Source organism: Talpa occidentalis, unplaced genomic scaffold (assembly GCF_014898055.3).
Source record: "Talpa occidentalis isolate TD23 unplaced genomic scaffold, MPIMG_talOcc4v2.1 talOcc4.16, whole genome shotgun sequence".
NCBI lineage: Eukaryota > Metazoa > Chordata > Mammalia > Eulipotyphla > Talpidae > Talpa > Talpa occidentalis.
The window spans coordinates 26974426-26989038 of NW_023601653.1; the positions used below are offsets into that span (position 1 = coordinate 26974426).

A 14613-nucleotide genomic window follows, 5' to 3' on the forward strand; every position below is an offset into this window, starting at 1 on the left:
GCGCAGTGGTTGAGCGCTGGGTTGCGAAGCTGCCTGCAGCCTCTGTGGTGCCGGTTCGATCCCCAGCTGCTCCCCGGCCACCGGAGGAGGGTCCCACATGGCGCGCAGACCTCTCCTGCCACCCGCTGCTCCCCTCAGCAGTGTACTTGGGTCCTTCTGCCTGCTCTGCTCCCCGCTCTGGCTCTGGTGAATTCTCTCACCCTCCCACGCTTCTGACTGTACCCAGTGCTTGTATAAATAAAACAAACAAACAAACAAATAAATAAATAAAACATGCCTCTAAAAAAAAAAAAAGTAAAAATCAAAATCAATAAGCAACTACAAACCAGAGACACACTACAGCGGTGGGGGGGGAGTGAGGGGTGGGGAGAGGAAGGACTAGAGTCAAAATAAGGGGGAGGGTGTAATTGTATGGGGGAATATAACCATAATGAAAATGCATACATTGTGCAAAGATGAAAAATGATGTAAGAATTATATAAAATAAAATATTAAAAAAATGTAAAAATAAAAAGCATATTTTAGGGGAAAAGGCAGTTTTTTGTGTTTTTTTTTTGTTTTTATTGAAGGCTTATTTATTTATGCATACAAGAAGTGGGGTACAGGCCAGAGGTATCGGGGGTGAGAAGATTCACTAGAGACAGAGTGGGGAACAGAACAGGCAGATGCACTGAAATACACTGCTGAGGGGAGCAGCGGGCGACACAGGAGGGGTCTGCTGCGCCACATGGGTAGCTCGAGTGAACTCAAGCTGCACAGGCTGTGCATAGCTTCACAGCGCTATGTTTAACCCCATGTGCCACCAGGGAGGCCCTATGGAGTATCTTGAATAGAGACAGCCAAGCCAAACAAGATGGAAGGTCACAACAAGACAGAAATGTATGCAAAGCAGCTCAGCTGTGGCTGCTGGAATATTTGCAGCAACTAACAGATTAACCTGTCATACAGCAACCTGACAACTCCAAGGCTGGCAGAAGTGGAGATGCAAATATGTCCTAAATATATCTACAAATTTTAACCAAAGAGCAGATTGTCTTAGGGGTGTCTTATATGTGCCCATGAGAAATGAATCTTTTTAAGCAGAATACTTTTATGGGCTCACAGTTTTATTTTCCTTCATGAAGATCATAGATTTAGAAAATAAACATCATGACATAAAAATTTACATTTAAATGCTTCCTAAATGCATGTGCACTCATCTTTCCTGTGTTTCTATTCTGGGAATCTCAATATTAAAATTTCAGGTCCTATTAATCCTGATTACACCTACCAAAAATGAAGTGAGAATCTTATGAATAAAGAGGAGTCTGGGAGTTTACTGGAGAGGTAATATTCTGATGATCTGCCATAGCCCAATTTTAAGGTGAGTGTCTCAGAGGATTAAATTATGTATGAAATATGTTCTAAAACTTCAGAGAATGTGCAATATTATGAAGATAAGAAAATAAAAATTAATATGCATAAGGTTGAAAAAACAAGGGAGTTGAAGTTTTGTTACCAATGTAAATTTTAATCCATTTGAAATGCTAAAGTCCACTGGAAAGAAATGGGAGATATTTCTGGGGGACCTTGAGAGACAGCTCTGTACCTTGCCAGACTTCCTATTTTACTTTTGCAAACCCACTTAATCCCATGATTGAACACCAGCCCTCTATAGTGATGACTGGCTGGGTCTATTTTCAACCATACATGTACCTCTTGGGCCCACACCTTCATTGTAAGTGTGGCTCTCCATGTTAATGCCCCAAAGAAACACGGTACTCAACCTGCTAAAAAATTCCCAGTCTCCCCGAGCCCAAACCATCTTACTGTGTTTCAATAAATATTCAAAACCACCCTCTTGTGTTGACATGTTCAAAAGTCTTGGGCATTTCCTCTGTCTCACTCCTATCATCCTTGAACCAAATTTGATTCCTCTCTAATAAATGTGCTGTCCTAAGTAAGGTACTGAACTAATTAAACAGTCTGAAAATGAATCCCTTTGTCTCCATGGTTTGTACTTACCTATCTTCCTGACAGTATGTTACAAGAGTTACCTTCCTTCATATTTTTCTCTCTTGCTTAGGAAGCATAAGTGCTCCCTATACCTTACATATAGACTATAACCCAATTGTCTAGGCTAGATTTTAAGATTTGGGCCCCGACCTAGTTACCTGGACATTTCTTTTCTTCATTTGTATTAATTTATGCATTAGCTATCCTGGAGCCTTGCTTACACCCTCCTGCCTTGAGTTATGCTCGCCCAATCTGCCATGAATGCCCTCCTCCCTGTGACATCACTCTAGGAAGAAGTCTATTCATCCTTCATCCTTCAAATGTCACCTGATCAAGGGCTTTCCCTGATAGAACTACACTCTCCTTATTTCCATCACTGTGTCACCTACGCTGGCTTTTTTTATCGTAATGCTTTTCACATATTACATAGCTACCTATGTTTAATGTTTACATCCTAGTTCCAGAACGTAAACTTCTAACAAGAGAGCCAGATATATATTTGGGTGCTCAGTAATATTTATTTATTTGTACTTAATCCTTCAGACCCCGTTCAAATTCATATTTTCCTCAAGAGAGAGTGTTGCCTTCTTATAACAAGGATTGCAATCTGCTCGCATGACCTATGTTCTTATATATTTTAACCCCACAAGACTGAAAAGACTAGGGTTTCCTCTCATTTTTATCTTTTTCAGCATAGAATTAATACTCTATACATATTGAATTGAGCTGAATTCAGTGTGAACAGAGATCTGTGAACAATTAAGTCTTCTTTTGAAATAATTATCATCAGGATGTACATTAGGAGGAAAAAGGATAACTGAAATGTCGAACAATTTTTACTTTGGGCATTCAGGAATCCAAAAAGAGCCTCCTGAGCCAAAGAAAGCCTGGAATAGTTAGGACACTCCTTACAACCACCACTTTTTAACCTTTCAGGTTGAATACTCTATATATTACTTTTATTTTATTTCTAACTCATTGAACGAGCCAGTTTAGAGGTGCTGACAAGCTCTTCTTTTTCTTTCCCCTGTAGATTCTCATGCATGACACAATGAATTTCAGAGGGACTTAAAGTCTGTAGATGACACAAATATTTTTATAAGATTACATCAGGCTTTTAAAAAGTTAATGTGATTTTCAAAAAAAATTGTTATGTTAAACTACATTTTCAGAGTCAAGGGTTTCCTCTAATACTTTTATATTAAGTCATGACTTGACAAGTCCCCTTTATTTTTACAGTCAAACATTCAATAGGAATCTCTGTGGCTGGTATATACAGAAATGCAAAACATGGAGGCTAAGGATTTTGTCCACAGATCATTTGGATTGCTTAAACAATCAAGTCTGAAGGTCTCCAATATGAAGAAACATTTATTTGTATGAAGAAATCAGAGTTGTAAAAAATTATACACATAAGACCTTGATTCTACAGTGACACAGATTTTTTTTTGTATATACTCCTAAGAAAGGCTTTTTGAGGCCCATTAATGCAAAAAGCACGGAGATAGACTGAAGTGTAATGAAACATCACCTCTGTCCTCATAGAAAATATATTCCCTTACAAAAGTTACTTTTTCACAAGTGGAAGTTTTAAATGGATTATCTTAATTTTCTTTTTTTAAATTTAACCTAATCGAACCACTCCGTTTGGACCATTCACAGCTTATGTTTAAAAACTCAGATGCTGCAGAAATCTGTTATTAACAGAGGCAAACACCCTTCAGGATGCCAGTGATTGTGAAAGGTCTTTCTCCCACTAAAATTATATGACTCAATGAATATTGAATATCTAAATGGAGATGAATATGAATATGATATTGCAAGTCTTTATGAAGCTGTATGAGAAACAGTAATATTTAGCATTACTAGTATTTATTTTGTATCTGATACATTCATGAATATTGATGCTTTTAACTTGACTTTGTGAAAACACATAGTAGTAACTTGATTTAAAAATCTTTGAGTATCTTCAGGGCTGCAAATCAAATAGTTCAATACTCTGGATAAATTGCCTATTGTTCAAACTGTCTATGCCAATTCTAGAAAGTGCATTTATAACAAAGAATTGAATTCCTTTAAAAAAATCAATTCTATACTGTATGAAGGTTATGTTTCCATTTTCAAAATAAAATTATTCATTTAAAATTTACTTTCAGGGCCTCCTTGGTGGCACAGGGTTTAAAGTCTCAGCACTATCAAGCTATCACTAGCCACTGCAGCATGAGTTTGATCCCCGGCCAAGGAGGTGACCCACATGGCACAGCAAACCTCTTCTGCATCCCCCACTGCTCCCCTTACCAGTGTATTTCAGTATATCTGCCTGTTCTACTGTTCTGCTCCCCACTCTGTCTCTGGTGAATCCTCTTACCCCACCCCCACACTTCTGGCTTGTGACCCAGTTCTTGTATGCATAAATAAATAAAAAAAAAACTTTAATAAGTTTTTAAAAATAAAATTTATTTTTATAAAATTTCATTAAACCAACTGATATGTGATCATATATCTATTAAATTTAATAGCTTACTAAAGCACCTTTTTTGCTACTATATGCAAAGATTTTGCAAGAATCTGGAGCAAAGCATTTGATATTAAAAATAATTAGCAGTTTTCTATATTTAAACAATATGTTCATTTAGACACAAAGTACCTAAACTTAAATCTCAAATCTGCAAACATAGTCAGAAATCAATATTTTCAGTGCAAAAGGCATTTACTGCTATAGATATCACTAAGTGAATACCTTTGGCAACCCTGTTGTTCCAGAAGTGTACAGAATATACAGTGGGTGTTCTGAAAGAACAGGAACGCAGTCATGGGGCTGCGCTTTCGCCATCTCTTCATCCCAATCAAGGTCACGACCTGGAGCCAAAGGAACTGTATCCTACAAAGCAAAAATAGAGGAATATGAACTGAACAAGGGAGATTAAATCAGGGAAACATGGAGAGTAGCTGAATCTACAGAAGTCTGAGCATCTGACTGAAAATGTGGGTCAATTTAGCACTAAATATCAGATTTATGACTACATATTCTCAAGGTTATGAGTTAATACCGGTGTTCATAAAAAGTATTCAGCAGTTTGATGTTGGTTTTAACTGAACCTATAGGAATATCCTTAAGAAATTCAATGTGGGGCCCCCTGGTGGCACAAAGGGTTAAGCACAGCGCTCTGAAGCTGTCCACAGCCTCTGCAGCACAAGTTCAGTCCCCCCCACCAGGGAGCAACCTACATGATGCAGCAGACTTCTCCTGACTTGCCTGCTGCTCCCCTCAGAAATGTATTTCAGTACATCCACCTGTTCTCTTCCCTAATGTGTCTCTGGTGAATCTTCTCGCCCCCTGCACCTCTGGCCTGTACCCCAGTTCTTGTATGCATAAATAAATACATCTTTTAAAAAAAGAAAAAAGAAAGAAATTCAATATGATGTAACCATATAGTCATCAAGCATCAGAGCTTAACTGAGACAGAAGTTCATATTCCCATAAGTGCATGTACATCATTAACTGCACAAACTGATTTCTATGTTTCAAAACCTGTTTTTTTTTTTTTAACTTGGAACTGTTGTCTTCACAATAAAATATTAGCTAAGCCAATAAAATTTACTTTTAACAAGGTCATTTAGCAGAATCTTTCCAAGTGAGAGAACATTAAAACATCTTCAAGAGTAGAAGAAAAATACTTTTGCTTTTTTGAGAACAAGATTAGCTTTTCAAATTGATGGGAGTATGTGACATCTCAAAGGCTATCCAAGTTTTCCTCTGTTTAGGTCATTCATTAATATAGTGAGTATTTGCTTTCTTTCTTATTCCTAGAAGCAAGCTCTGTGTTGTAAATGTTATAATCACAGAGTCGTAAGTTTAAATCGACACACCTTAGAAGTTAGACCACTTCAAAAATGGTGCCAATGAAATGAACCACAGAAGTGGAGAGTCTGGAAGTGACTTACAGAAAAATTACTCCAATAGGAAGTTTTAGCTATTTAAGTTATAGGGTTAAGCGTCAGTAAATGTCTAGTTATTTTCAGAAATGTTCACTGTACTCACGATGACACATCCCTCAGTGAAAATAAGTTCCACCACCTAAAGAGTTCTCAGAAGCATTTCATCATAGTGATGCTTGAGCTAAGCCCAGAGTCTCGGAGAGATTTAGAAAAGTCATGGCATCTCCATTTTTCAATCTCCTTAATATATTAATCAGGATGGTGAAAATGGTCATAAATTTAAGAGGTACACTCACAAATTAACACTCCAATAAATGTCACAAATATGATGCTTTTATGAATAAACACTTTGAAAGATAACAATCTGAATTGACCTTCATGAAGGTGAAGTTTCAGGTCCAACTGACTTCTCCAGCTTCATTCTGCGAAGCCCTTGGCTGGACCATTTAGGTAAATATAAATAGTTGACTGTGATGAAATTGTACATTACATTCATGCTTTTATACACCAGTTAAACACAACCTATTTCAAATCATCAAGCCTTTGACATCACAATTATAGAACTATGAAAAAAAATCATACTACATAACAAAAAAAGTCAACTCAGTGATTATAAAAATAAACGCAGATTAAATGAAATGAGGACTTAATGGTTATTCTTCAAGCTAAGAAATATAGTCATATGTAAAGGATATTTGATAAAAGGAAAACAGGAAAATATTAACATGAGCTTTTACATATATGTAAACATACTTCTATAGACATTCCTAGATGTTATCATTCCTGAAAGGCTATATTAGGAGAGCACCAGGGGTGATTAGGATGTGATGTTCATTTGATTCTGTCATTGTTTGCCAGAGGTTTAGGGATGGCAGCCAGGATTATCCCCCCTCTGGCAATAATGCAATCCTGGGTAATGAGACATACCATGGAGACTCATCATTTGTATCTCTTTAAATTCAAAGCAAAACCAGTCCACTGGGTTTAATTACTGCCTGAACAGCAGGTCCAATAAGACAAGAGAGCACCAACATCCTTATCTAAAACAAAGATAAGTCAAAATAGAGGGAAGGGTCTCAAGAGAAAGAAAAAGAGAGAACATGAGCCAGTGAGAACCTGAGCCTTCTCTTAATGGAAAGAGAAGAGATTTGCATTAGAAAAATCTGACTAGAGGGCCTCCCCAGTGGCGCAGCAGTTGAGCGCTGGGTTGCGAAGCTGCCCGCAGCCTCTGCAGCGCTGGTTCGATCCCCGGCTGCTCCCCGGCCACGGGAGGAAGGTTCCACATGGGGCGCAGACCTCTCCTGCTGTGCCTGTTGCTCCCCTCAGCAGTGTACTTCGTCAGTCTGCCTGTTCTGTTCTCTGCTTTGGCTCTGGTGAATTCTCTCACCCTCCCGCGCTTCTGACTGTGCACAGTGCTTGTCTAAATAAATAAATCCTTAAAAAAAAAAAAAAAAAAAGAAGAGCCTCCCCTGGTGGCACAGCGGTTGAGCGCTGGGTTGCGAGGCTGCCTGCAGCCTCTGCAGCGCAGTTCGATCCCTGGCCACCGGTGAGGGTCCCACAAAAAAAAAAAAAAAGAAAAAAATCAGAATAGAAAGCATTCATATCCATATTTAGTGTGTAAAGTAAAAGAAAGAGCATGTATCTTATCAACTAGAGGTCATTAAGCAGGAGTTCAAATCCTGGTTCACCACTTATTAGCTGTGACTTTGGTTCATGACCTCTCCATGACTCAGTTTCTTCATCTGCAAAACAGGGCCAGTACCAGCAGTCTACTTCAATGGTTTGTGAGAATTAAATAAGAAAAAGTATTGGAAAGTACTTAGCAGCGGTACTGGCTTATGCTCTATAAACCCTACATAAACTCATTTATGTGTGAATACCAAACACATAAGTACACATAATTATTGTGTTTGTTCTACCCTTCCTCTATCCTCTTACCCAAAGCCTTCTTTATCGCTGACTTTGCAATCCCCGATTTAATAATGGCCTCTTAAAAAATATGCCTGAGGTCATCTGAAAGAAAGAACATTCTTCAAGATGGTAAGAATATTAAAATCACTGAATGTAGCAGTTCATGAACCACAGATGACTAAAACTTTACATGGGAATTTAATGCGGTAATGGGGATTGCTAGGCAGTAATCAAAATGACATAGTTGTAATGTTTTCTATTCTTATATCTTATCATCTAAGCATTTTCTGCAGATAGCCTCACAAGAGCTTCACAAAATGGCAATGATTCTTTGCACTCTTGTAATATTTCTTTTGGAAAAAATCTTCATCTGCTAGAAACCCAAGTTGGTTCCACAAAAAATTGCTGGAAGCTTGTGCTGATATAGAGGTAAGGTGGTCATTGTCAATTTACCAGCAAAAACATTATAAAAAGCACTTGATCACTTGATATGTTATACTGCTTGTTGTTCCTTCAAGGATCATAATTTATGGGTTTTGAATATTCACCTTTTGTTTTCTTGAGTGTAGTTTGCCAAAATACCTTCTCTAATTTTTTTAAAAGCTATTTTACATACAAATGACTTATACAAGGCAGGACTGCTGGGAGATTAAGCATGTCATCAGAGTACCCACATTCAAATATTCACCCTCATACTTAAGACCTACTTACTTACTTACTCTTACTTACTCTGTAAGAACAGAGTATTGTTCCATTGGATTCCTCTTCTTTAAAATAGGAATAATGCCATCACCTAGCTTAAGAGCTACCAGCAAGATTTTTTAAATTATCAGTTAATGGAGTCTTAAAAATCATATCATAAGCACTGAACAGGCAGCATTTCTTAGATGGGAGGGCCAGCCTGGTTGCTATCCAGAGGCATTTGTAAGGATTTTTTTTTTTTTTTATTTATAGAGGCATGTTTTATTTATTTATTTGTTTGTTTTGTTTGTTTTTTGTTTATACATGCACTGGGTACAGTCAGAAGCGCGGGAGGGTGAGAAAATTCACCAGAGCCAGAGCGGGGAGCAGAGCAGGCAGAGGGACCGAAGTACACTGCTGAGGGGAGCAGCGGGCGGCAGGAGAGGTCTGCGCGCCATGTGGGACCCTCCTCTGGTGGCCGGGGAGCAGCCGGGGATCGAACCGGCGCTGCAGAGGCCGCGGGCAGCTTCGCAACCCAGAGCTCAACCGCTGCACCACCAGGGAGGCCCCTGTAAGGATTTTTATGAAAACATCTCCGTAATTCACATCTCTTATAAGCACTTGATGCGTTTTAGTATTATCATTGTTACATTTTAATTAATTGACACAATAGATTACAGATGGAATCAAATTCATTAATACTATGAGTATTTCTGTTTCAATCTTTTTGTTTTAAGCTAGTTTTTCATAAAGACAGAAAATAGCATTCATGCTTCTCTCTTATTTTTTGATCAAATAATGACATTCAGATAGCATGTTTAATGGTTTATAAATAAAATGTCTCTTTAAATGATAAAAATAGCATCATCCTTAGCACATCACCATAAGCAAGAACCAATTTCAAAATTCAAATTACCATATTTGGGCGATTATAAATGAGAACTTTGTCTGGTTTGTGTTGTCCTATTCTCAGGGCTTCTTCTAGAAGTGGTATGTATTCCACTCTCCTTCCAGGTTCAATGCCAAATGATGCTGTAACAACCATCTTGGGCTACAATAAAAAAAAAATTAATCGAGAAAGCTTAGCAATACTCATTAAGGTAATCACAATATTTCAGGTGCAGACTGGTAATATAACATTTCCAATGATATGTTTGCATAATTCTGTTCTTTATTGAATAAATGGCCTGAAAACCAATAAACCCTTTTAAAATGTTACAGACCTAATTATTTCCACATAAATCTCACTTACCTGTTCAAAATTACATGCTCAATGATCTTTTTGGCCACTAAGTGGGAGATGTTTAAAAATACCTTCTTTAAAAAATATGCCAGGTAGATGTGCCAGAACCTGGGGCATTCAAGCCTGGGGCCCCTCACTTGCAGAGGTCCCTGAAAGACCTAGTCCCCAAAAGAGTGCAAATGCTGAAGTGGTAGCATTTCCTAGGTGGGAAGGGCCAGTCTGGATGCAATCAGGAGTTATTTGTAAAGATTTTTATGAAAGCATCTCTCTCTAATGCCTACGGAATCCATACCTCTGATAATTCTGTCATGATTCTTTTCTCATTCTAAGTATATATTCATTTATACCAAATATCATATTTGCAATTTTGTCTTAAAAAGACCCCCAATGATTCATGTTCAAGCTCCACAAGCCTGAACCTGTCCCTGTCACTAAGACACACTGTGCTCTCTTTATGACAACTTGCTGTCGTTCTGTAATACATGAGCCCATGGAGTCAAAAGGCGTGCCTGCACAGGGCAGAACTTCAGGTTAATTCCCTTCCTTCGTACATTCTGAACATGCCTCAGGTGTCGGACTATAGTCAAAGTGTTCCTTCAAGTCCAGGGCTGCGCAGAAATCTCTCCAAGACAAATCTGGGTCCTATTTATATTGTTGTTTCCTATGCCTGCCACAACGTTTAACATATAAGCTTCTCAGTAAATAATTGTGGAATGAAACACAAATTCTCTTAATTTACAGAAACAAACATGTCTTTATTCTTTAAAGTACACTGTTTCTTCACCAAGAACTCCAAAGCAAAAGAGACAGATAATAAATTATTCAGGACACAGATAATCAATCCAAGATAGAACTTTCCTGAATTCCGATTTTTGGTCATAATACATTTCATCTATGGAAGGTTTATATTATGCCAAATATATGCATATATAGTACTTTCTGCTTTTTGAATGTCATTTAATATTCATAGAGCTCAGGCTCAGTGTAGTTATATGGCTTGCCCCAGGATGTCAGTAGTGGAGTCAGACAGAGGGCCAGTTCTGGCTGATTACAGAACATTTCTCTTTCCATATTATCAGGCTGCCTTTTAAAAGTAAAGAAAAAAAGAGGAAAATAAGTCTCAGTTCCTTTTATTACATTTTTAAAGTTCAGACATTTAAATATAATTCACATTTTAATATCTGTAATACAAAAAATAATTTTAGATAACATATCACAAGATTAGAATTATGAATAAATGAAAGTAAGTTACACATCAAATTAAGAATATAGAGAGAATATATCAAAACTTGAATAGTTTAATAAAGTTAAGACTGGAAAATTTTCACTAGGAAAAAAAAGTCTCTTTCATACTTCTATTAACAGCCTTTTATTGGAGGTTTAGTTTGATCTACGTTGCTTGTTAGAATCCATCTTCCCAAGTTCACCTGTTAAACTAAACTTTTTCCCTTCAGTTTATTTGTTTGAAAATTATGACATCAAAATCATCCTTGATTTTAACACTTAATTCTATCCAAGTATATATGTATCTTTACTTTGAACCTACAAGATAGTCTTGCCTAGAAGAATATGCACTGACTGGCTTAAACTCTGTAAGAAGGTTGTGTGTGGGTGTGTGAAAAATAAAAACCCTTCAGTATTAGAGCATCAGTTTTATGAATAGTTACTTAAGGAAATAGCTCATCTTATACTTTTACTCAATTGTCATTTCTGTAACTAAATCACTGGAGTATACAACTCCCTAAGAGACCCCAATAACCTACAAATTGGTGAGTGACTGATGGACTTTTCACCTCAGATTTCCCTTCATGAACATTAACTCAACATGTTTAATTCAAAGGAAAAAGAAAAGAATATGGTGATGAGTCCATATTTGCACTCAGATCTGGAGTTCTACAGATTTATCTGTTATCAGATGAAGTCAGCTATGCAAACCTCACTCTATGCCTAGTGCTCAGGGGACTTTTAATAAAGCTTAGCTCCCTTGCCTATTAAAAATGTCTCCTCTGGGGGCCTCCCTGGTGGTGCAGGCGGTTGAGTGCCACACTGTGAAGCTGTCCACAGCTTCTGCAGCTCGGGCTCGATCCCAGCCAGCCTGCAAGAATCCCACATGGTGAGGCAGACCTCACCTGTCTCGCCCGCTGCTCCCCTCAGCAGTGTATTTCAGGCAATCTGCCTGTTCTGTTCCCCACTCTGTCTCTGGTGAATCCTCTCACCCTCCCACGCATCTGGCCTGCCCCCTGGTTCTTGTATAAAAATAAATAAATCTTTAAAAAAAAAGTCTCCTCTGGGACTTATACACAGCAACCTTTATTATCTCACTCCAGTAACAACCTTTCTTCCTTCATCTCTCTATTGCCTTTACACTCCTGCACGTCAGCCATTGCTTCACACACAGACCTCCCACCAACGTTCATATTGTAGCCCCTAACCTCTCTGCCATTCTGCCATTCATATCATTTTAGAAGACTTGCCTCCTCTTAGCATTTGCTTAAAATGGGACACTCTCCTGTTCAAAACCTTCCCCTGGTGATGTCTACAGGATCCAGTTCAGACAAAAACTGTTTTTGTAAATTCATCTTCTCTCCCTTTTCAGTCATATCTGTCTGGTCACTGTCCTTTCAAAGGAATTTTACCCTTTCCTGACTAAAATACTGGACATATTTGTTTTTCCCTCCTTTTAGTTTCCACAGCATCATTCATTCAGGTAGCAAAATTTTAGCCAATATCTAACTCTTATTCTTCAGCACCTCCCCAACTGAAAGAAGTCACTCTTTCCTTTAAACCAGGGATCTGCAAACTCTAGTGAGAGTCAAAGTTGATGCATAGAGTGTTTCTCTAAAGTTTTGTTAGGATGCTGCTATACCCTTCATTTATGTAGCACAGCTGTGCTCTGCCTTGGGCTACAGCAGCACAGCTGCATAGTTACAACAGAAACCATGTAATCAGCAGTGTCGAGAGAGTATTTACTATCTGGTAACATACAGAAGAAAGTTTGCCAACTCTTGCTTGAAATTTGTAGAATAATGATAGTTAACTTTTTTTTTTAATGAGGAGTATTATATGCCAGACACTGCTCTGCTTTAAATTCAACATCTCAATAACAATTCAAAACAATCTTACAAATTTTAGTTACCCTCACTTATCCTGTGATCCCCACTCCTCCCTATTATACCATCTTAACCACTATGTTATACCACCATTCATTTATTATCCACATTCAAGGACAATATCAGACATAGGGTGAGAGATTAACGAAAATATGTGGAATGAAAAAATTAAGCAGCAGTTATTTTTCTCATATGTCTTCAATACCTGATGATATGGCAAGCTAATTTGGAAAGCATGCACCTTATCTTATGCTTCATATTCCTCACAGCACCTAGCAAGATGTCTTTCATATAGGACTGACTCAAAAATAAATATTTAAATAATAGATATATGCCAAAGAAATGGTAAACTTTAGTTATCGTATTTGAAAATGGGATTGAGTCACCCATAGATAAGTAGGCCTAAATGATTTAAAAAAAAATCTATTTGATTTCCCCAAAATAAAGTGCTTACCTTTGCATGATCAATGCGACTACTTAGTTCTTTGGAAGCAAATCCCCCAAATATGAGACTGTGGATGGCTCCAATCCTTGCGCATGCTAGCATGGTATACATTGCCTGTGGGATCATGGGCATGTAGATAACCACAGTGTCACCTTTCTGGACACCATGCTTCACCAAAACACCAGCTAGTTTAGACACCTGAAACAAAATCATTGTATCAGTGAACTGTTCTCTGTATATTATTTTACTAAACTTCAAAGTTCAAACAGTAACTCAACAATAGGGTGACCCTCTTGGCAATGAATAAAAGAACTTGGCCTAACACATATTTGATGATGGTGACAATAATAACTGATCTCTAAATCATAGTAACTGACTTACTATGATTATGTCATGTGAACTTCATGGCTTAAATTGGCTTAGTTATTAATTCAAAAACATATTTATTGAGCAACTGTTTCATGCCAGACATTTTTAGAGTAGGGAAAACAACACTGAAGAATAATGCCACAGACACACTCCTATGGAGGTTTTATTCTAAAAGGGGGATCTGCCAAGTGAATAGACAAATGAAATAATTGCATATTTAGGTATTTATTGGGTGAACTGTTGAAAGAAACATGAACTAAGAGAAAACATATCATTATGCACTATAGGGTAATTAAGAAATGCTATTATTATTGCTATTATTGCTATCATTACTATTATTATTACCATTATTATTATTGGAGATAAGGTAAAGAAAGGATAATAGCTAGTCCAAGGTCTGAGTGAGGCCAGCATAACATCACAGGCCTTTTGAGCTCATATTTTTACTCTTTTTACTGTCTTAATTCAATTGTATTTACTTTTTAGCTTTTTTATGCCAATTACCTATACAAAGTGATTTCCCTCTATATTGACACCAATCAGATTTTTTTAGACCAAATAAACACAGTGTGCAATGTGATCAAGGAACAGTGAAGAGACAGGGGGAGCTGGAAGAGAAAGAAGAGTGAGCGTGGTCTTGGACCAGATTAGAGAGTAAAAGGAGCAGAAGTGTCTGATGGACAGCTGGAAGGACCAGAGGTTGCCTTATTGCCTGTAAATGTGACTGTTCAAGATAATGAACAGAGGAGGCCTGGAGAAAGAATTAGGCCACATGGCTATTTGTGGTTCCTTTCATTTCATACTGTCTCTTCTACTTTGTACACAAGTTCAAAGGATTCTGAATACTGATCATTCTTCCTTTTTCTCTGTATTTTACTTTCTCTGTAGGTGGGGGGGGCGATATGGTCAATGTTAAGGGC

At 37.7% G+C, this 14613-nt stretch overlaps 1 protein-coding gene across 1 annotated transcript in view; it reads right to left on the reverse strand.

Moving 5' to 3' along the window:
- The window catches only part of ACSS3 (acyl-CoA synthetase short chain family member 3), a 135151-nt gene that overhangs the window by 68568 nt on the left and 51970 nt on the right, over positions 1 to 14613 (reverse strand). Inside the window, exons 3-5 of the mRNA XM_037513928.2 lie at positions 13334 to 13522; positions 9443 to 9577; positions 4736 to 4876 (exon numbers count right to left, since the gene is read on the reverse strand). Coding sequence (XP_037369825.1) covers positions 4736 to 4876; positions 9443 to 9577; positions 13334 to 13522 — 465 coding nt within the window. The remainder of the gene's footprint in view (positions 1 to 4735; positions 4877 to 9442; positions 9578 to 13333; positions 13523 to 14613) is intronic.